General features: G+C 36.5%; 1 protein-coding gene across 1 annotated transcript in view; it reads right to left on the bottom strand.

Annotated features, from left to right (window-relative positions):
• The window catches only part of LOC136836974 (uncharacterized), a 22,832-nt gene extending 2,068 nt beyond the window's left edge, over positions 1-20,764 (bottom strand). Inside the window, exons 1-12 of the mRNA XM_067101508.1 lie at positions 20,567-20,764; positions 18,826-19,062; positions 16,773-16,951; positions 15,621-15,801; positions 13,630-13,733; positions 5,839-6,003; positions 4,921-5,099; positions 4,235-4,396; positions 2,793-2,961; positions 2,164-2,405; positions 1,821-1,947; positions 769-1,081 (exon numbers count right to left, since the gene is read on the bottom strand). Coding sequence (XP_066957609.1) covers positions 769-1,081; positions 1,821-1,947; positions 2,164-2,405; positions 2,793-2,961; positions 4,235-4,396; positions 4,921-5,099; positions 5,839-6,003; positions 13,630-13,733; positions 15,621-15,801; positions 16,773-16,951; positions 18,826-19,062; positions 20,567-20,764 — 2,256 coding nt within the window. The remainder of the gene's footprint in view (positions 1-768; positions 1,082-1,820; positions 1,948-2,163; positions 2,406-2,792; positions 2,962-4,234; positions 4,397-4,920; positions 5,100-5,838; positions 6,004-13,629; positions 13,734-15,620; positions 15,802-16,772; positions 16,952-18,825; positions 19,063-20,566) is intronic.
• Between the last annotated feature and the right edge of the window lie 1,131 nt (positions 20,765-21,895).

The following is a 21,895-nucleotide window of genomic DNA, read 5'->3' as shown; positions in this document are numbered from 1 at the left end:
TCATGCATGGCATGTACCTTGTATATAATATATTTCACTTGTTGGAGCTTAAACAATAAATATATGTACAAATGTTTCAGTTTTAAACACCTGTACATATAGGTTGTTGTTGGGCAGTTATCGCATTAGCGAGGTATGTCCCTAATGTTTACAGAGAGTGTCTGGTTATCAAGAAAAGCATTGGGTTACCAAAGCCTTGATCAAGGTGGAAAGATGTGAATCCAGAAAACTATTAGACATTAAGAATTCGATGAAGAAAATGACGTAAGCTGCAAAAATTTCATCTTTTGTATTCCAACTAAAAGCCCTTGTGATGAACCTTGTAGCAATGACGTTTTGGATAAATAGATTTGTTTTCCAACTTCCATTATGGGTTAATTCCATATGGGTTAATCAAGAAGTTTTAAATTCTTCTATTAATTCCTCTTTTTTTTAGTTCATTTTCCAACTACCTATTATGTGCCTTTATTTGTTTATGCAAATTCTTCATTGGTTAGTCACGAAGGTTTAAGCTCTTCTATTAATTTCTCTTTTTCAATTAGTTTTCCAACATCCTATCACTTGTTAGTTGAGAGCCTATACTAAGCTCTTACCACTAAGCCTATCCTAAGCTCTCACCTCTAACCCTATCCTAAGTCCTTATCTCTAAGCCTATCCTAACCTATTACCCCTAAACCTATCCTAACCTCTTACCTCTCAGCCTATCCTAACCTCTTACCTCTAAGCCTATCCTAACCTCTTACCTCTAAGCCTATCCTAACCTCTTACCTCTAAGCTCTTGTTGATGCGTTGAACCACAGGGTCCGTGTTGTACCTGAAGTAAAACCCTGGGGCACCCCTGAGCAGTGCCTGCTCGAACCCCCAGCCCCAGTTGGACTGTCTCAGGAGATCCTCGAAGTTGTCAATCGGCTGGGTTTTACTCTCCACAGACAAATGAGCCACGAGGGCTGATCTGAACCCGGTGGTTAGTAATAGGCTCACTATCAGCCACCAACCTACCATCATCTGGAAGTGTAAGTCAGAGGGAGCGTTTTTAGAAGTTTTACAAGTCTCTGTATTACATCCGTAACTTTCAGTTGATCTGAAATGAAACAAAGTTTAAATGATTTATTAATGGCAGTTTCCCTACTACAGATTATTGTACAAAGTCGTTTGAAAAGGGTTTAAGGAACTAACTGCAAAAAATGCTGTTTCAATTATAGGGACATTTTACCTTCTTCATATATTATATACAGTAAACCCCCGTATTCGCAAGGGATGCGTGCTACACACACACACACATACACACACACACACACACACACCGCGAATAGCTAAAATCCGCGAATAGTTAAAATCCCTCTAAAAATACTTAAAACTGCCTATTTTGATAGTTCAAACACAAAAAAAACTCAAAAATGCTTGTACTTGAGTATTTTAATAGTTTTATCACAAAAAGTGCATTTAGTCATGAAAATTATGTAAAAATACAGTAATTAGTGAATATTTTCAGTGAAAAATACAGCAAATGGGCGAATTTTCCGCGAATAATGTGTACATACGTTCCACAGAGAAATCCGCGAATAGGGAGTCTGCTAATCATGAGACAGCAATACGAGGGGTTTACTGTATATATATATATATATATATATATATATATATATATATATATATATATATATATATATATATGTATATATATATATATATATATATATATATATATATATATATATATATATATATATATATATATATATAAACATATACTGCTACAACTAACTTGGCCACTGCTATTGGTCGGCGTTGAAGAAGGGGAATCGTCAAGAATCACGGCCCACCCGTAGAAAATAGCTTCATTCAAGGTCATACTTTGACCTCCACTGAATTTGGACCAGGTCATCTGTAGAGCCCAAAAACTGAAGCTCCAAATTAAGGTACTCAGCAAGATGTATATCCACACATCAGCTGTAAAAAAAGAATTGTGAAATTCATCAAAGATACTTATAAATGTTTGTGATTTCTCTTCTTAAGATCTTAATGTTTATGATTTATTTTGTCAGAACCTTAGTGAATGTTTGTGATTTCCTTTGTCAATATCTTAGTGAATGTTTGTGACTTCTTTAGTGAAAGTTGCTTTCACAGATTATAGCTCTTCTAGACCAGAGAGAATCTTTCACGTACTGGTGAAAGGCCTCAGTATAACGAGGTATCTGGGCAGGGCCTGAGGGGCCAGAGAGACGATGCCCAATCGATCGATCTCGCAGGTGACCTTGAAGTCGATTAGCGTCATCCTGTCAGGATTGACGACGACTGAAGTCGTCATTTCTGCCTTGTCTTCCAGAATGAGTTTCATCACGCCCGTCCAGGAGCCGTTGGGTGCGAGGTAGCCTGGCTGGTAGTCCAGAGGAAACTGGAACTCGAATCTGGAAGTAGATTCAAGGAGGCGGAGTCATTAGATTCATCAGGATAGTATGACCTACCCAGAGTCTGATCCACGAGCGAGGGAAAGTGAGAAGAAGAAGAAGAAGAAGAAGAAGATACGCCTCGATAACAGACCAAGGATTCTAGACCTATAAGTCCAGTTCTAATCACAGTCTACGGAAAGTGAGAAGAGGAAGAAGAAGAAGAAGAATAAGGAGGAAGAGGAGGAAGAGAAGGAGGAGAATAAGAAAGCATTCCTCGATAACAGACAAACGATTACAGACCCAATCCAAATCTAATCCGCAAGCGAGAAGATAATCCTCGATAACAGACGAAAGATTATGCAAATCACTTACAGCAGAAACCCAATCAGAGAGCACTGGACTCACGTTGCATTCAAGTGGAGTGAAATAGCCCGCAGGAGTCTCTTGTCCAGACTGTCTAGGAGTTCCACCGTCGTGGCGTTGGAGCCCTCTGGAGGGCGGTTGTAGTCGCTGTAGGGGAAGTAAGGGAAGGTTCCTACTCGGATCAGCGCCCCTCGGAAGTTGGTCAGCGGATCTGAAACCCACGGAGGGAGAATACAGCCATTTTCTTCATTTTTCTCACATTTTTTTCTACAGCTATGCTATACAGCTTGCATAGTTTTATTATTATTATTATTATTATTATTATTATTATTATTATTATTATTATTATTATTATTATTATTATTATTATTATTTCATGTGAATAGGTTGCATCTACTGAAATAATAATAATAATAATAATAATAATAACAATAATTATTATTATTATTATTATTATTATTATTATTATTATTATTATTATTATTATTATTATTATTCAGAAGATGAAACCTATTCATATGGAACAAGATCACAGGGGCCACTGACTTGATTTTCAAGCTTCCAAAGAAGATTGTTCATTCGGAATAAGTAAGAGGAGGTAAAGGAAAATACATAAAGAAATACATAAATACGTAAAGTGAGTTTCTTTATGTTAAGTAGGATTTTCTTTCAGCTCTTTAGTTCTCTGATAAGATTCTGACGTCAAAATACTCAGATACATTTTTTTAAATCTTTTAAAATTGTAAACATTCAAATGAAAACGGAAGGAGCGACAGACAACGCTAAAAGGAGGAACAACAATTGATGATAAACGGTCATACATCAATGAAAGAATACGCACTATGAATTGACACAAGCAAAATTATACATATATATATATATATATATATATATATATATATATATATATATATATATATATATATACATACTAAGGAATGGTACATGGAAAAACGTCTCAGAAATCTATAAACATCAAAGAATGAAATATGATATGACTCACAGTGTATTAGGAATTAATTCATTACGAAAGAGTATGAACCGACAAAAGCAAATTGATACATACATATGATACGTACTAAGGAATGATACATGGAAAAACGTTGCAGAAATCTATAAACATCAAAGAATGAAATATGATATGACCCACAATGTATCAGGAATTAATCCATTACGAAAGGGATGTTTGCGATGTCTCAACACATACCTTGACAGATATATACAAAGAATATACAATTTAGGCAGATGGGAAAGCGGTGGGACCTACGAGGTCATTCAGCGCTGAAAGGAAAATTGAGAGTAAGGGGTGTTAGAAGAGGGTGGAAAGTAAAATGGAAGAAAGAATATGAACGGAGGTACAGTAAAAGGAATGAAAGGGGTTGCTGCTGGGGGCCAAAGGGACACTTCAAAGAACCTGAAGTAATGCCTACAGCGCACAGCGTGAGGTGCACTGACGGCACTGACTCCCTATGGGAAATACATACCTGGAAAAGGGTCAGATATCTGGGGCATCATCGTGCCCAAATGCCAAGTGAAAAGGAGTCGAGTCTGCGCCTGCCCGTCCTTGCAGTATAAACATCGGCTGTACACGTATGCAACGTGTCTAGAACCTGGTGGAAGTTGCCATAGGGAAGCCCTGTCAGAAGCTGAATTTTTATCAGAGTCTTAAATTTGCACAAGACTTTTATCTTGCCTTGTTGAATTGGTGTAGGGTGACTTAAATACATGGAACGCCTCAGCAACGAATCATCATGAAATTTGTATGGGATTCTGATTCATTATTTTTTGCATTGTATATAGGTACACAATGTGTACACATCAATGTTTTTTTATGAATGAGAGCTTTATGATTTTAAAAATTGTGCTTTCTCGAGCATAAACAAAACTGAGAGAAAATGAATGCAAGCATATGATCAAGATTGCTTATTCCAAGCTTTCTTACTAGGCATATGCAGAGAAATTTCTCTTCCTGGTGGAGGCAGCGAAGAATTAGTAAAATAGTGACTAGGCCCACTCTTTCTCGAAAGAATATAACACAGAATATTATTCCAAGCATCCGAAGATGAAACATATTTCCTTTAGAGGTCACAAAGAATTCTAACAAGATTCACAAACGCAACGATCAACATAGGCCTAATCCACTTTCATCACAAACTTCACTCAATCTTACGAGAGGAATTCTGGGGTGACTGAAGCTGTGTAGTCTCTGCTCCCTTCATGTGGAAGTACAAGACACTGATGCTATTCCGGAGAGCAGGATGCTGCAAGAAAGATGAAGCTCTTGATTTGGTTCCCAGAAGGAATACTCGAGCCTCCGGCCACTGCCAAAGTTTGGACGCCTCCAGAAATCTGTGGGGCGTAATGAATGAATAGAGAACTTGTAAAATAGATAAATAAATGAACAGATATATTAAATTTGCCTGAGTAATTAACCGGACTAGGGAAAATATACCAGTCTGGGTTACAAAACTGAAATGATCTAAATAGGTGAACTCATTAAAAGAAAATAATTTACTAGAACATATCGGTTTGTCTGGACGGTTAATTTTACCAAAGCAACCGTATCTAGTCTACCGCACTAAATAAATTTACTCGAACAAATCTCTGGAAACAGGTTATGCCCAAACGACTGAATTTACTATAACAACGAAAGTTACATGAAAAATTATTATATGAAAATGATTTTTACCTGGAGAAATTAGTTTGCCAAAGAAGAAAAACTTCGGGTGCATTGACAAGCAATGAAATGCGCCATAACCATATGTTCGCAACCTATCACACACACTTCACAAACAGGTTGAATACAAGTCAACGACATGTTGGTAGTCTTAACCACAGCTTTGTACAGTCATCCAGCATTTGCCAATTATTCGTTCTCAACATACGGTCATCAACTTGCTGTCAACTTGTTGTTAACTTGTTGTCAACTTACTGTTAACTTGTTGTCAACTTGTTGTTAGCTTGTTGTCAACTTGTTGTCAACTTGTTGTCAATTTGTTTATAGTATGTATACCACAAGTTGCCGACACATGTTTCTGACATGTTGACGACATGCTTTACTGTAATCTGGGCTCATCCATAAACTTACCTAAACAGAGCCTCGCTAGACTTTGCTGCCATAATGTCGACCACAGCTGCTCGACAGGTGGTGAGGGGACTCCCCAAAAAAGATTCCAGAAGTTGCCGTTTGTCTCCTTCTTGGAGTGTTGATAAATCTACCACGAGTAAAGGCTGGAAGTGATGCTTGCTATATCTGGAAAATGAAATAGAATAAGAAACTCCATCTTGAACATTCATTTGGAAAACAAACCTGAAATTACGAGGGAATTGAGACACTTAATTAATATATGTTGTTGCCTTTATATAGTTCTGAGAAATGTGATCACCAGATTCTGTGGAATATATAATTTTTATTCAGGGTCTTATTAAAGTTAGGTTTTAGTAAATTACTGAATTCTTTACTCAAAATTCAAAAAAGTATCTTCCATATTGTATACTCATTGTGAGGCTAAGTTTGCTGTTCATCTCCAGTAAGACCAAATCCTAATTCGTCAGGTAACAGTATTTCATCTTTGAGGGTTGGCTCTGACAAGTATTTATTTGTTAGCGTCCCTGATCCACTCTCTTCATTGTACCTACAACCCATCTGAGTGGGTCAACTCAGGTCAATAAAGACATGATAGGCAAGCCTAAGGTATTTTTTTTTTTTGCCACAGAATCAGGAACTGACCCTATCATCTGGTAAGGTGATTATCATGCCCCCATAACCACCAAATTTGCATGTGTACGAATTCCTTTTTGAGTAGTATACGCACAGGATGCACACAGATGCATATATGCATGTGCATCTTTGTTTTTTTTTATGTCCAGCTTCTCTGAGAATCAATTTCAGAATGACTGCATACCCGGATTCCGCAAACGAAGCTCGTTCAGAGTCCATGTTTTATAACTTTGCTACACACCTTAGTATAACTGGAACTTTCTCCTGTGTGTCTGTAAGGATTTCACGAATTCTGTGACACTCAGAATAAACTGTTACATTACAGTAAGATCAAATCTGGTAGGTTGCAGTTCCTGGGTGTGTAGGAAGACAATGTTAGCAAGTAGACATTTGTGGGCAGTTTTAGATGGTGCCCAGGTAAGGCACTCGCCCCAAGCTAGATTAGCTAACGAAGGTTAGATTAGGCCCCATCAAGGTAGTACTCAGCATCCTAGGGATAGGTTAGGGAATGTTAGGTTAAATCTATACTCTTGTACTGAAGGTTTTACTACTTGTTGGTAAGGAAGGAAAGGAGAAGGAGGTGATGAGTGAAGCAATTACAATGGAAATGATGCTCTAAACCATAAGAATCATATCAGAAACTATCAGAAAAACTGATCTAGAATGTGGTCTTTTCCTGGCTTTTTCTGCTTACATAGAATCCCAGGATGAAACACAGATACCAGGCACCTAAAATCCTGGTAAGTAGAATCAACCAGCAAAGGTTTTAATTTTGATTCCATTTCTGTCTCATAATTTCTAAAGCTCATTTTCGAACCGAGACCTTAAATTTGGCAGACACCTAAAATCCTGGTAAGTAGAATCAACCAGCAAAGATTTTAATTTTGATTCCATTTCTGTTTCATAATTTCTGAAGCCCATTTTCGAACTGAGAACTTAAATTTGGCATTGTTTTACCATATTTCAATGATCTGTGAAAATAAATCTACAAACATATATTTATTTAGCAATATTACGAAGACGAAAGATGGAAATATATATCTAAAAAGATCCTACAGTTTTTACTCATCTGAATGCTTCTGCAATTTCAATAATCACCTAATAATGCTGATTAATACTGGGTGCTGAGCATTCGAAGTTACCAGTACAGTGTGGCAACCATCGCGTCGCAAAATCTTCCAAAACTCCCGCGCAAATACGTCCTCCTTTTCCCACGGCTCAAGAGCTACGAGAGTTTTCGATGACGTCATCGCAACACCTCTGTCCACGGGCTTGACGTTTCGGGGCTCTTTCTCGGCATCGTTCAAGAAGGAAATCTTTCTACAGTTTTCTGTTGTCACTTGGTGTTCATTCACTTTATGTCTCATTGGACGTAAACTGGGATGCTTTAGCTGAAAAGCTTTGCCTCCTTGAACGAATAAAAGAAGAAGAAAAACATGCAGGAAAGCCATTCTGGAAAAGGAAGAGGAAATGACGAGGTTGAAAGAAAGATATTGCCAGAATTCAGACAATAAATTTCTCTACAGTAAGAACAATTTTCACTAGCAAGCAATGCAAGTCCACTAGTTTTGTTGCTAATGTGAGTTAGAAGGTTTGGGAAGGCGGAGCTTTCAATAGTGAAATCAAAGCTGAAATATTATAGACTTTAAAAGGAATCGCCCTTGCTCGCTCAGCCTCGCTGCTCACCTGAACAGGACAAGAGCAGCCGTGGAACTGAGTGACCTCAGTGCACAGTCGGCTGTGTCTTCCGAAGTTGATCCTTGCGACGGAAGAAAGTTGCCAGTTAATGTTTTTATGAACTATTGAACCCAAGACGATTTGACATTTAGAATGATAGACGGCTGGTTTTATACAGGGTTAAGATAAATATTTCGTGATAAATAACAAAGGGCCTTTCTGACTGAAATTGGGTGATTTTGTATGATGGTAAAACCGGTGGAATCTGGCTCCTTACAATGTAATTATCTCTGGCTCCCTACAATGTAATTATCTAAAGGTAACTTTCAAATAGTAAAATAAGAAATTTATTGCAAAAATGAGTTGTGTAGCCTTCAATACCGCAGTAACATAACTTTTTTTTTCTACATAATCCAACTTAGCTTTAGCTACAGAACCTTCACAGGCAAATTTGGACGAAACTGGACTGATAGTACCAAAGTTATACAAACTATTTCAGATTAATGACAGCATGTATAGATGATAATATATAGATGATATATGCAAAATAAGACTAATTTTACGTTTGCTCGTCTAGAAAAGATTTTGTTGGGTTTTCAACAATACCCAGTAACACTTGACCTATGTCACCAAATTTTCAAGTTATAAGTGTTAGGTTCACTTGTTATATAGTGAGAACTTTTACCAAATTTCATTCAATTGTTATTTCCAGTAGATATACCAGAAATTCTTTACTGCATATGTGAGAATCAGTGGAGAACTTTTTCGAAATCTATCTGTACAGATTTTCGCAAATTTAGAAAAGAAAGTTCATGTGGCTTACATCCTCATAAAAATATTACAATAATACATAATATTTATCCATTTGGTACTGAATTTAAGGGACTGGTGCCAAATACTGACGAAAAATTTTTAAAAAGTCGACCTTTAGTGAATCTCGCATCGAACACATCGTTACCATGGCAACTCATTCTCCAGATATTGTTGACATACTCTTTAGCTATATCAAATGAAAATTAGTTTAGCTCTTTATCTCTAAAAGATTTAAAGCAGTAGCCGTTTTTACGGACGCATACTAAAATACCTTTTTTCTCTTTTTTTTCTATTGCAGATTTTGCCTTCAGCAATCAGGAGCAGAATCTAGGTGGAAATAGCGTCTTTCAATAAAATTCTCAGTTAGTTATATGCGTTTTTGTAACCCAAGTCAGCATTTGAGCAACAATCCCTTAATTGTAAGAAATCATTGCTAAATCAACAAAGATTATAAAACCCAAAGATGGTCCAGTGCAGAAACTGTGTCACTATTTATCATGTACCTTTTAAACACCGATTTGATGACCACTGCACTGACAAGGAAAAGTTTCGCAAATAAAGTCATGAGCTTTCTTGTGCTAAAGTAAGTTATTCGAATTGGGACCAGATCTCTTCGTTACTATCCAAAATGATTTCAAAATTTGAATGTGAGGTTGTAGCTCCTTTGGTCGTCTCTGAGAAAAACTGTGTTGTCTTGTGTACTATATATATATATATATATATATATATATATATATATATATATATATATATATATATATATATATATATATACACACAAGGAAAGTTAGTTACAGTAGGAAAAATATGGAAAAACTATTCACGATAATAGACATCATCAAGTTGATATTCTTTAAATCCTGGTAAACACTGACGTTGGTACATATATATATCTGTATGTATATATATATATATATATATATATATATATATATATATATATATATATGTGTGTGTGTGTGTGTGTGTGTGTGTGTGTGTGTGATGTGTGTGTGTGTGTGTGTGTGTGTGAGTGGGTGGATGCGTGTGCGTGCAAGTTTAGTGCAGCTCTTGCCAAAGTGTTGTACTCTTCTTCCTCAAGTTTCGTGAAGAGATGGACAGCTGAGAAAACTTCTGCCTCGATGATAGTCAGCGAAGAGGCTGACGGATGACGCCTAATGCATCTTTGAAACCCGGCTGTCAATCAAAGTCCAGAGCTCCTGACGCTTCCAGAGGCTTCCAGTGGCCTCCCCGATCACCGATTCAGCTCCCACGTCGTCAGGAGAGAGACAGGGCGTAGCCTGAACAAAGCAGGCCAACAGCAAGAGACTTTACAGGGGGAAAGTCAGCGTTCACTAAGGTGTCTCGTGCGAAGTGTCTTGTACATTTTTATCAATTTATCAATTTATTAATTTATTTTTTATTTTTTACTAAGCGGGATCTCGTCTTCCTGTATTTCCCTTTACTTCCTCTTACTTCTTAATGAACGCCATATCCTTTGGAAGCTTGAATTTCATGTCAATGGCCCCTTTGGTGGGCTTGTTCCATATGAATAAGGTTCATCTACTAAATAATAATAATAATAATAATAATAATAATAATAATAATAATAATAATAATAATAATAATAATAATAATAATAATAATAATGGCGATTTTATTTATTTCCTTTCACAGTCAAAATGTGGAATCGTTCCCATATCTGATGTCAGTGGCTGCTACGATCTTCATGTTCTGTATTGATTCAGGGCGATTACGCAAAATTTTTCATCGGTTCTGAAGGATTATGACGAATTTCAGTTCATTCTGAGGTCCTGAATGAGTACACCGAGTTTTTACTAAATCTGAACGATTACGTTGACTGTTTATTGGCACTGAACACCCACAGAAATTTGTTCTAATTGAATATACGAAATATTGTTGCTAAATCTCGCTCGATTCTTGAAATGTACTGCAAATATAGAAGGTATCACCTGCATTTTCAGGTATTTTCTGTAACCATTGCTTGTTGTAATGTCAAAGGCTAAGATGTAAATAAAGACATTTTGCCTTTTATTAACCATTTTTTTGTAATAAGGACTTGGCATAACATTAAAATGTAATATTTCAAATGAATTAGCTTTTTATCATACAAAATTCTCATACATATGGTCCACACTCACACACAGTATAATATATATGTACGTGTGTATGTATATATATATATATATATATATATATATATATATATATATATATATATATATATATATATATATATGTATAATATATATATATATATATATATATATATATATATATATATAATAATGTAACTATATGTGTATCTATATATACATGCATATATATATATATATATATATATATATATATATATATATATATATATATATATATATATATATATACATACTGTATATGTATATATATGTATGTATGTACGTACAGTACATATGTATGTATATACACACGTGCGTAAAGTTTCTCTTAATGTACGAATTCATACATTAAAATCTAGCTAGGCAATCAATTCCACAAAACAAGAAAAAAGTAAGCAAAAATGAATCACAAACAACGCACACCAAATCATGACAAAAAAAAAAAAGCTCACTGTCTCATGAAAGCGAGATAGACATTGAAAATAGATTTTATTCACGTTGCTGAATAAAAGGCGAGGTGGCTGTCAGTCACAGACAGCAGACAGGAGCAAGAAAGGCGTAACCGACTGGTTCCAAATCATTTATAATCTTGAAGGTGATTCTACACTTCAGTTTGACGTGTCATAAATACGTGTCGACTTATCCCATACATATCACAAACAAGTTGTATACAAGTCTACGACTTCTTGGCTATTGGCAGTCTGAATTTGCAAATGATTCGTTTTTCCCTTCCGGCCCTTCGCTTGTTTTCAACTTGTTTATATCTATGCGGTATGTTGCCAACACGGGTTTATGATATGTTTTATTATGGTTTTACTGCAGTGTGGACGCGCCCTGTGAGACAACCTGAAACGATGTTTTCACATATTTTTTTTATTATTTTTTTTTAAGTCGTACCTTAGACGATGCTGTTTCGACAGCTCTCTCTCTCTCTCTCTCTCTCTCTCTCCTGTAGGTCAGACAATTAATTTGGTCACGCATAATCTATATTCACGACATTCTCACCATGCTAATGACATCAAACGAAAATCCCAAGTGCATAAATACATCGTTTATGAAAATGCAATTGTGATGATTAAAATACCCACGAGCGAACGACAGGTAACCGAATGGTCTAGAGTCCTTTTGGCTCTGAAAAGAGAGAGAGAGAGAGAGAGAGAGAGAGAGAGAGAGAGAGAGAGAGAGAGAGAGAGAGAGAGAGAGTTCACTTTTTAATCAACAAAATCCTCACCAATATTCCTGGACAAAGGTCGATGTTTTGGTCACGAGCCCGATTCTGTATACTTCGACTAACAAAGCGAGGACAATGTATGTATGTATGACTGTATGTATACATGTATGACAGTCCCGAAGGCAGCAGGCAGTTGGGAGGAATCATGACTGACAGGAAATGACAGCTGAAAGACGGATGAAATGACGTCTGACATTTGAAGAAGAGACTCATGAAGCGTCAACCCAACGAGAGGCTTGTTTTGTTTGCGTTCTTTCTGATGGTAGAGAGAAGACGCGAACGAAAATGAGGTCTCGTTATTGGAACCTTTTGTGAATAATCATACGGTTTTGTCTTGATAGGAAGGGCAACAAATCATTGTGTTACTTTTTACGAAAGCAGTAATGAAAGAAATGAATAAAAGAATCCATATAACTTATGCATGTAATGTATAATATAGTAATAACTGTATATAAAGTCCTTCTGTACTATATATAATTATATAATTTATGAAGACTTTCAACACAAGAAGGAATAAAGTCTTTTGTTTCCAAGAAAAAGTTTTTAGGTATCGTGAGATATCTCTGCTAATATATACTGTGTGTATATATATATATATATATATATATATATATATATATATATATATATATATATAATATTTAAAATATTCCCATAAAAAGTCACAAAATAAATTATCTCTGCCTTTCACTCAGTCATATCATATTTTGATGTCATAATTATGGGGTAAAATTATGATACATATCTTCAAAAGTAGCAAATTAATTATATCTATTGCAAATTCAGCAGCAACCTTCACAAATCATATAAGCAAGAGATTCACAAGGCATCCGAACAATAACAAATACAACACACACTGCAAGTAGGAGGGTAGTGCCGTCAGCACCGTAGGCATCACTTAAGGTTCTTCGCAGCGTCCCCTCGGCCCCTAGATGCAACTCCTTTCATAAATTTTTCTGTACCTCCGTTCATATTCTCTTTCTTCCATCTGACTTTCCACCCTCTATAAAAATCGTTTCACATTGCAACCTAATGTTAAACCTTTCAAACCTTCTTATTGTCGATTTCCCCTTCAGCGCTGAATGACCTGATAGGTCCCAGCCCTCGGCCCTTGGCCTAAATTCTATAACCCAGTGAAACACAGTGCTATGTCAAATTCAAAATGTTTATTTCAGCCAAGCTTCATAATATTATATCTACAGAGCAGGACCTCGTCAATAAATCGGTTGCTTAGAAATTATCGGGAGATATGATACTAGGCCTGCCCCTTGTCATTTCCCGAATTGTCTGAAGGCGCACATTTCCACCAGGAATGTGACGAAGGCCATCCCAAGGCCACAGAGGAACACGATGTACACTCCCAGGAAGTGTTCCATTCTGAGGACGATCTCCCGTTCGTCTTCCTGGGGGAGGAAAATTGGAATGTCTTTCTCTAACTACCCTAATGCTATTCTTCTTGCATTTTGATACATTTTTATCTATTTGTTGATTATTATTTTTAATAAGTGGTATCTCTTCTTACTTCTTCCTAACGGACACCATATTCTTTGGGAGCTTTAATTAAATTTTTTTTAATAAGTGGTATCTCTTCTTAATTCTTCCTAACGGACACCATATTCTTTGGAAGCCTGAATTTCAAATCACTGGCCCCTTTGGTGGGCTCGTTCCATATCAATAGGTTTCATCTACTGAATAATAATAATAATAATAATAATAATAATAATAATAATAATAATAATAATAATGCAATTTTAAGTGTCATCTGTTTACTTTATGGCAACCCTGAAATGGAGGTTGGTATTAAATAATTAGAAAAAATAGAGGCTATATTCATCTTTCTCTACAAAATTCTAACCTCTCTCTCTCTCTCTCTCTCTCTCTCTCTCTCTCTCTCTCTTATTCACAGAAGATAAAGGACTGTACTTTAAGATTTTCATATCTTTAAAAGAAGAAACTTTGAATTTTTGTATCTTTAAGATAAGAAAATCGAATAAAATCGGAAAACTCTTGTCTGAGAGTAATAGATGCTTCTTTTGAGTTTCAGTCAGTGAGTATTACTGATGTACATTAGACAAAAACAAATAATTAATATTGAAATGAAAAAGCTTTTCCTTTGTAGAACGTTTGTTTTGTTTGTTAAAATTTAATTCAAATGAGGAAATATAATTATGTAAAGTATGAGTCTCTCTCCGACAAAGGCAGAACTGAAATCTATTTGAATTTAGTTCTCAAAATTATTTGACAAATCAGTTCTGAAATGTATTTGATATCAGTTCTGACATGTATTTTGAAATCAGTTCTGACATGTATTTTGAAATCAGTTCGGAAATGTATTTGACATCAAGTCTGAAATCTATTTGACACCAGCTCTGATATTTATTTGACATCAGTTCTGAAACTATTGACATTAGTTCTGAAATCTATTTGACATCAAATTCTGAAATCTATTTGATATCAGTTCCGACATCTATTTTGAAATCAGTTCTGAAATGTATTTGATATCACTTCTGACAGCTATTTCGAAATCAATTCTGAACTGTATTTGACATCAAATCTGAAATCTATTTGACATCAGCTCTGACACTTATTTGACATCAGTTCTGAAACCTATCTGACATCAGTTCTGAAATCTATTTGGCATCAAATTCTGGAATCTATTTGACATCAAACCTGAAATCTATTTGACATCAAATCTGAAATCTATTTGACATCAGCTCTGAAATTTATTTGACATCAATTCTGAAACCTATCTGACATCAGTTCTGAAATCTATCTGATCAAATTCTGAAATCAAATCAATTCAGAAATCTATTTGAAATCATCAAATCTTTTTAAATCAATTTTGAAATCTATTTAACATCAGTTCTGAAATCTATTTGACATCAATTTTGAAATCTATTTAACATCAGTTCTGAAATCTATTTAACATCAGTTCTGAAATCTATTTGAAGTCAATTTTGAAATCTATTTAACATCAGTTCTGAAATCTATTTGAAGTCAATTTTGAAATCTATTTAACATCAGTTCTGAAATCTATTTGAAGTCAATTTTGAAATCTATTTAACATCAGTTCTGAAATCTATTTAACATCAGCTCTGAAATCTATTTGAAGTCAATTCAAGCGTGGAACTTGTAACTCCTGACGGTGAACGGGACTACTGAAACATGAAATAAAGTACCTTGACTGTTATCATTCCTTATTCCATTCCTACTTTCTTTTCTTACACTAGTTTCCTTCGCTATACCTTGTTCCAACATTCCTTTCTTAATTCCGGTCGCCACTCGCTTACCAGAGGTTGAGCGGTGGCTCCTGTCGACATTGCGTTTTGTGCCTTCATTTTTTGTCTGTACAGTATTCGATCCTCTCTTATCCGTTCCTTGAGGACGTTCTTGATCCAGTGGTTTATGATTCCAGCGTCCGTCAACCTGGGCACCAGCTGAGAGAAGCGGCGCAAGAACGGGGCTCCTTTCCTGGAAACGTGAGGACTTCAATGAACTTCGAGGTCATTCTTATTCTGCGGTCAGTGGCGTCGCTATGGTGGTTGTCAGGGGGACCAGGGCCACCCTCCCCAAGTCAGATGCTTCGCCCCCAACTACCACTGGCCCACCCAGTTGAAATTCCCTTTGTAGCTAAACTTTAACCCTTATAATATTTGATACATTTGCATACAGTAAGAGTTGAAAAGTAATTGAACATTTTGATACATTTGCATACTTGATACATTTGCATACAGTAAGAGTTGAAAAGTAATTGAACATTTTGATACATTTGCATACTTGATACATTTGCACACAGTACGAGGTGAAAAGTAATTGAACATTTTGATACATTTGCATACTTGATACATTTGCACACAGTAAGAGTTGAAAAGTAATTGAAAATTTTGATACATTTGCATACTTGATACATTTGCACACAGTAAGAGTTGAAAATTAATTGAAAATTGAGCTCTATAATTTCAAATACAGGTTTACTAATCACTAATACTATTATTTTCCTTCATTCGCATGGATATATACATTCGAGAATAGTAGATTTTACTCTGCAAGTTGTCAACGGCAGGTGAGTAAGAAAAGTAAGTAGCTACGGTTCCAGACTGTGTCTATGATGCATACCCGGAAAAATAGGATTCAAACTGGATGGTATCTAACTTTTTCTGAATAAATACTCCATTAGACACCATCCAGTCTGAATGAGGTCCTTTTAGTATATATGTTTATATATATATATATATATATATATATATATATATATATATATATATATATATATATATATATATATGTGTGTGTGTGTGTGTGTGTGTGTGTGTGTGTGTGTGTGTGTGTGTGTATTAATCATTCCCCTCTGAAATTTTCAAGTACCACCTCAAAGTATTCGTATCTCAAAGTCTTTGGCTTAGTATATAACCAGGCTCACACAGGCCCCTGGTCCTATTTACCTGATTCCCAGTCCCGTATCTGAGGAGATCCTGTACCGACTTCTGCTGACGTAGAAGGGGTGCCTCCCGAAGGCGTCCGAATGGAAGACGCCGAGGAAGTAGGAGATTCGGTTGAAGGACGAGAGGAAGGAAAATCGCCCTGCTCTAACCTTCTCCAGACCCAGGTCTCCCATCATCGACTGGAAATGAGAATAAGGAACAAGTTATATATATAGTGATATATGGAATCTATGGCAAAACAGAATCCAAAGCTAATATATGTTTATGTATAGAATCTATGGCAAAACAAAATCCAATAGTAATATATATTCATATATAAAATATATGGCAAAACAAAAGCCGAAAGTAATGTATAATTATGTATAGAATCTATGGCAAAACGAAAGCCAAAAGTAATGTATATTTATGTATAGAATTTGCGGCAAAAAAAAAAAAGTAATATATGTTTATATACAAAATATATGGCAAAACAAAAGCCGAAAGTAATGTATAATTATGTATAGAATCTATGGCAAAACGAAAGCCAAAAGTAATGTATATTTATGTATAGAATTTGCGGCAAAAAAAAACAAAAGTAATATATGTTTATATACAAAATATATGGCAAAACAAAAGCCGAAGGTAATGTGTAATTATGTATAGAATCTATGGCAAAACGAAAGCTGAAAGTAATGTATAATTATGTATAGAATCTGTGGCGGAACAAAAGCCAAAAGTAATTCATGTGTAGAATCTACGGCAAAACAAGCCAAAAGTAATATATGTTTATAAACGGAATCTATGGCAAAACAAAAGCCAAAAGTAATATATATTGATATGTAGAATCTATGGCAAAACAAATTCCAAAAGTAATATAGGTTTATGTATGGAATCTATGGCGAAACAAAAGCTATATACTATTCCTGGTTGACTTCGAGATCTCCAATATTTGTGGGAGGGGGAATATTTTAACCCACATCTTTTGAGAATGTGAACAATAATTGAAATCAAGAATTTTCAGCCTGAGAAAAACTCAGTCGTTTCAGTCTGAAAAAAAGTCGATTTAGCCTGAGAAAAACCAAGTCGTTTAAGCCCGAACAAAAATCTCGTTTTAGCCTCAGAAAAACCAAGTCGTTTAAGCCTGGAAACAATGGTTTTAGCCTTAGAAAACCACACGTTTAAGCCTGGAGATAGTCGTTTTAGCCTGAGAATAACCCAGTCGATTCAGACCGAAAAAAATCGATTTAGCCTGAGAAAAACCCAGTCGTTTAAGCCTGAAAACAATCGTTTTAGAACAATCGCTTTAGCCTGAGGAAACTCAGTCGTTTCAGCCTAAGAAAAACCAAGTCGATTCAGGCTGAAAAAATTCGTTTCAGGCTGAGGAAAAACCAAGTCTTTTCACCACGAAAAAATTTCAAAAAGTCATTTCCCCACCTCTGTATGTTTGTAGATGAACTGTTCCCCACCTCTGTATGTTTGTAGATGAACTGTTCCCTACCTCTGTATGTTTGTAGATGAACTGTTCCCTACCTCTGTATGTTTGTAGATGAACTGTTCCCTACCTCTGTATGTTTGTAGATGAACTGTTCCCTACCTCTGTATGATTGTAGATGAACTGTTCCCCACCTCTGTATGTTTGTAGATGAACTGTTCCCCACCTCTGTATGTTTGCAGATGAATTGTTCCCCACCTCTGTATGTTTGTAGATCAACTGTTCCCTACCTCTGTATGTTTGTAGATGAATTGTTGCCTACCTCTGTATGTTTGTAGATCAACTGTTCCCTATCTCTGTATGTTTGTAGATCAACTGTTCCCTACCTCTGTATGTTTGTAGATCAACTGTTCCCTACCTCTGTATGTTTGTAGATCAACTGTTCCCTACCTCTGTATGTTTGTAGATCAACTGTTCCCGACCTCTGTATGTTTGTAGGTCAACTGTTCCCTACCTCTGTATGTTTGTAGATCAACTGTTCCCTACCTCTGTATGTTTGTAGATCAACTGTTCCCTACCTCTGTATGTTTGTAGATGAACTGTTCCCTACCTCTGTATGTTTGTAGATCAACTGTTCCCTACCTCTGTATGATTGTAGATGAACTGAATAACTGGATCTGGGTTTTTTGAGAAGTAGAGCAGAGGTGCCCCATTCAAAATGAACTTCTCGATACCCCATTTCCAGTTCACTTTCTTGACGAGGCCTTCGTAGTCGTCAATCGGTTTCTCCTTGTTTTCCACCGTCAAGTGAGCCACCAGAGATGATTTGAAGCAACTGGAGATCAGTAGGATACCGGACAGCAACCATCCCACCATCATCTGTCAGGAGAAATTTTCTTTAGAAGGAGAAGTCCTTTGATACTATTCATTACTTTTGCCAACAGCTCAAGTGTGACGTAAGATTGTATTTACTTTGTCCCACAACTCTCTTTGAACTTAGTACATCCTCTTCTTGAACAGAATTGTTTGATACTGGAATAGAATAATCTCTTTTAGGATGAGGACTAGTGAAGTCAGGGACTGAAAGTGATGTTGTATAATATAAAAAGACAAGGAATGGAAAGAATGGAATGTGATGGCTGATGTGATAAGAAGTATGCCTATGTCAACTGATGAAAATAAGTTCCTAATACAATGAAGATAAACTGTTAAAATCAAACCAAGAAAAAGAGCAAACTCTGTCTATCATAATCTACCTAAGATACAGCTTAAGAGGCTACATTATATACTAATTAGAGCGTCAAGATTAATATAGGATGTTGCACTTTGGGAAAGGACTACCCTTATATTGTCTGAGCTTCACTGGCTGCCCATTAAAGCTACAAAAATGTTTAAAATGTCTTATGACTCATCAAGTTATCAAGATTGAATGCCCAAATTATTGCAGAGACTTGCTAAACATAATACAGGCAACTGACGGTGTCAACACAAACCTAGCTACATATGGTTCCAGATTGTCTGAGGTAAGATGCGCTTCTAAATTGAGTTTCAGAACCTTCAGTTATGCAGTCGTAAGATTGTACTATAAGGTCACACTTGATATTAAGAAGAATGAACGTAATCAAGAACTTCAAGAATTTTTTAAGCCTTTTTTAAATTCAGGGTGTTATGATAGTGTAGATTTAATTACTAACATGTAATATGCTGTTAGATTCTTTGAGTGTTTCTGCATGTGTGTGGATATGACAAATAAGCGTACCAGTCCCTATAGCTGCCTTAAGCTAACTGGTACCAGATAAGAATCCTACTGTAAATAAAGAGGCTTCCTACACCAACTCCTACATGAGACAAAGTCCCCCCACCGCAAGGATACTTGAGGGTCCCAAAGTATGCCTTAGACGAAGTGGGACCAGATAAGAACCCTACTGTAGGTAAAGAGGCTCCCTGTACCAACTCCTATACACAAGATAAGGTCCCCCACTATTAGGATACTTTAGGAGAAGCAGGACCAGATAAGAATCCTACTGAAGATAAAGAAGCTTTCTGCACCAACTCCTTAAGATAAGTCCTCCACTATTAGGATACTTTAGGCGAAGCAGGACCAGATGAGAATCCTACAGTAAGTAAAGAGGATTCTTGCACCAACTCCTACATAAGATAAGGTTCCCCCCAACTAGTAGGATACTTTAGGCGAAGCAGGACCAGATAAGGATGCTGTTGTAAATATAGAGGCTCCCTGAACCAACTCCTGCATAGGATAAGGCCCCCCAACTATTAGGATATGTCAGGCGAAGCAGGACCAAATAAGAATCCTACTGTAGGTAAAGAGGTTCCCTGTAACAACTCCTATGTAAGATAAGGTCTCCAACATTAGGGTACTCACCTGCCCTACCAAATTACTCGGAGGCTCCGGAGGGTGGTCCACTATCGCTGCCCATCCGTAGAGGATGGATTCACTGAGGCTCTCGCTTCCTTCTCCGCTGAGACGAGACTCAGTCCTCTGGAGAGCCCAGAGACAGACCCCCCAGATCATGATGGTCACGAGCAAGTAGATCCAAACGTCAGCTGGCGATGAGTACATATTTAAAATCTGTGGTTTGATTTAGGTGACTTTAGTTCACAAATATAAATTAACATTATTTTATTTCTGAATTTTCAATTGGTATTTTCACTATAGGTTTTAATTGAATTGGGGAGGTAACAACATCAGGAAATAAGTTCAGATTTCTGGGTATATTCAATCTCAAAATGTTGGGATTTTATTCCTTACTTTCGTCCTACTTAGCAGTACCAGTTTCACTCCTATTATAATGTTAGCCACAAGATTTTTAAGTTTTGTGCATAAGAAAGGCTGATTTTCAATTTTTTTATACAAAATTTTCCGATAGGCAGCCTCTAACCTAACCTACTGCACCTCACTGACCAATCCTAAATCCTTGGGTGAGCCTGCACTACATTAAAACATAGAGACTCAAGTCGCCACCTCATCGCACGCACGTCACAAACAAGCTGAATACAAGTCAACAACATATTGGTAGTACTAACAGGTGCTTCATATGATTATCCAGCATTTGCCAAAGGTTCATTCTCTTTCCAGTCTGTTTGTGACATATAAACGACAAGTTACATACGTGTTTATGATATGTTTTTACTGTGGTGTGGACGCAACCTTAGGTGTTCACACTACAGTAAAACATGTCATAAAGGCACACTGACAACTTTTCATGAGTATGTCACAAACAGGTTGAAAACATTTCCATTAGTCTCAGAGGCTGCTGGAACCCTCTTAAAAGAAGAAAAAAGTCAGAGATTTTCCATCAGTCTTGGTGGCTGCTGGAACCCCCACACTTTCCCCTGGAGGCTGCTGGAACCCTCTTAAAGGAAGAAGAAAGTCAGAGACTTTCCATCAGTCCTGGTGGCTGCTGGAACCCTCTTCAAGGAAGAAGAAAAGTCAGAGACTTTCCATCAATGCTGGAACCCTCTTCAAGGAAGAAGAAAGTCAGAGACTTTCCATCAGTCCTGAAGGCTGCTGGAACCCTCTTCAAGGAAGAAGAAAGTCAGAGACTTTCCATCAGTCCTGAAGGCTGCTGGAACCCTCTTAAAGGAAGAAGAAAGTCAGAGACTTTCCATCAGTCCTGGAGGCTGCTGGAACCCTCTTAAACGAAGAAGAAAGTCGGAGACTTTAAATCAGTCTTGGAGGCTGCTGGAACCC

This window comes from Macrobrachium rosenbergii, chromosome 57 (assembly GCF_040412425.1).
Source record: "Macrobrachium rosenbergii isolate ZJJX-2024 chromosome 57, ASM4041242v1, whole genome shotgun sequence".
NCBI classification, from domain to species: Eukaryota; Metazoa; Arthropoda; class Malacostraca; order Decapoda; family Palaemonidae; genus Macrobrachium; species Macrobrachium rosenbergii.
Note: the sequence above shows the minus strand (reverse complement) of the source record. Positions and strands in the feature narration are given on the sequence as shown.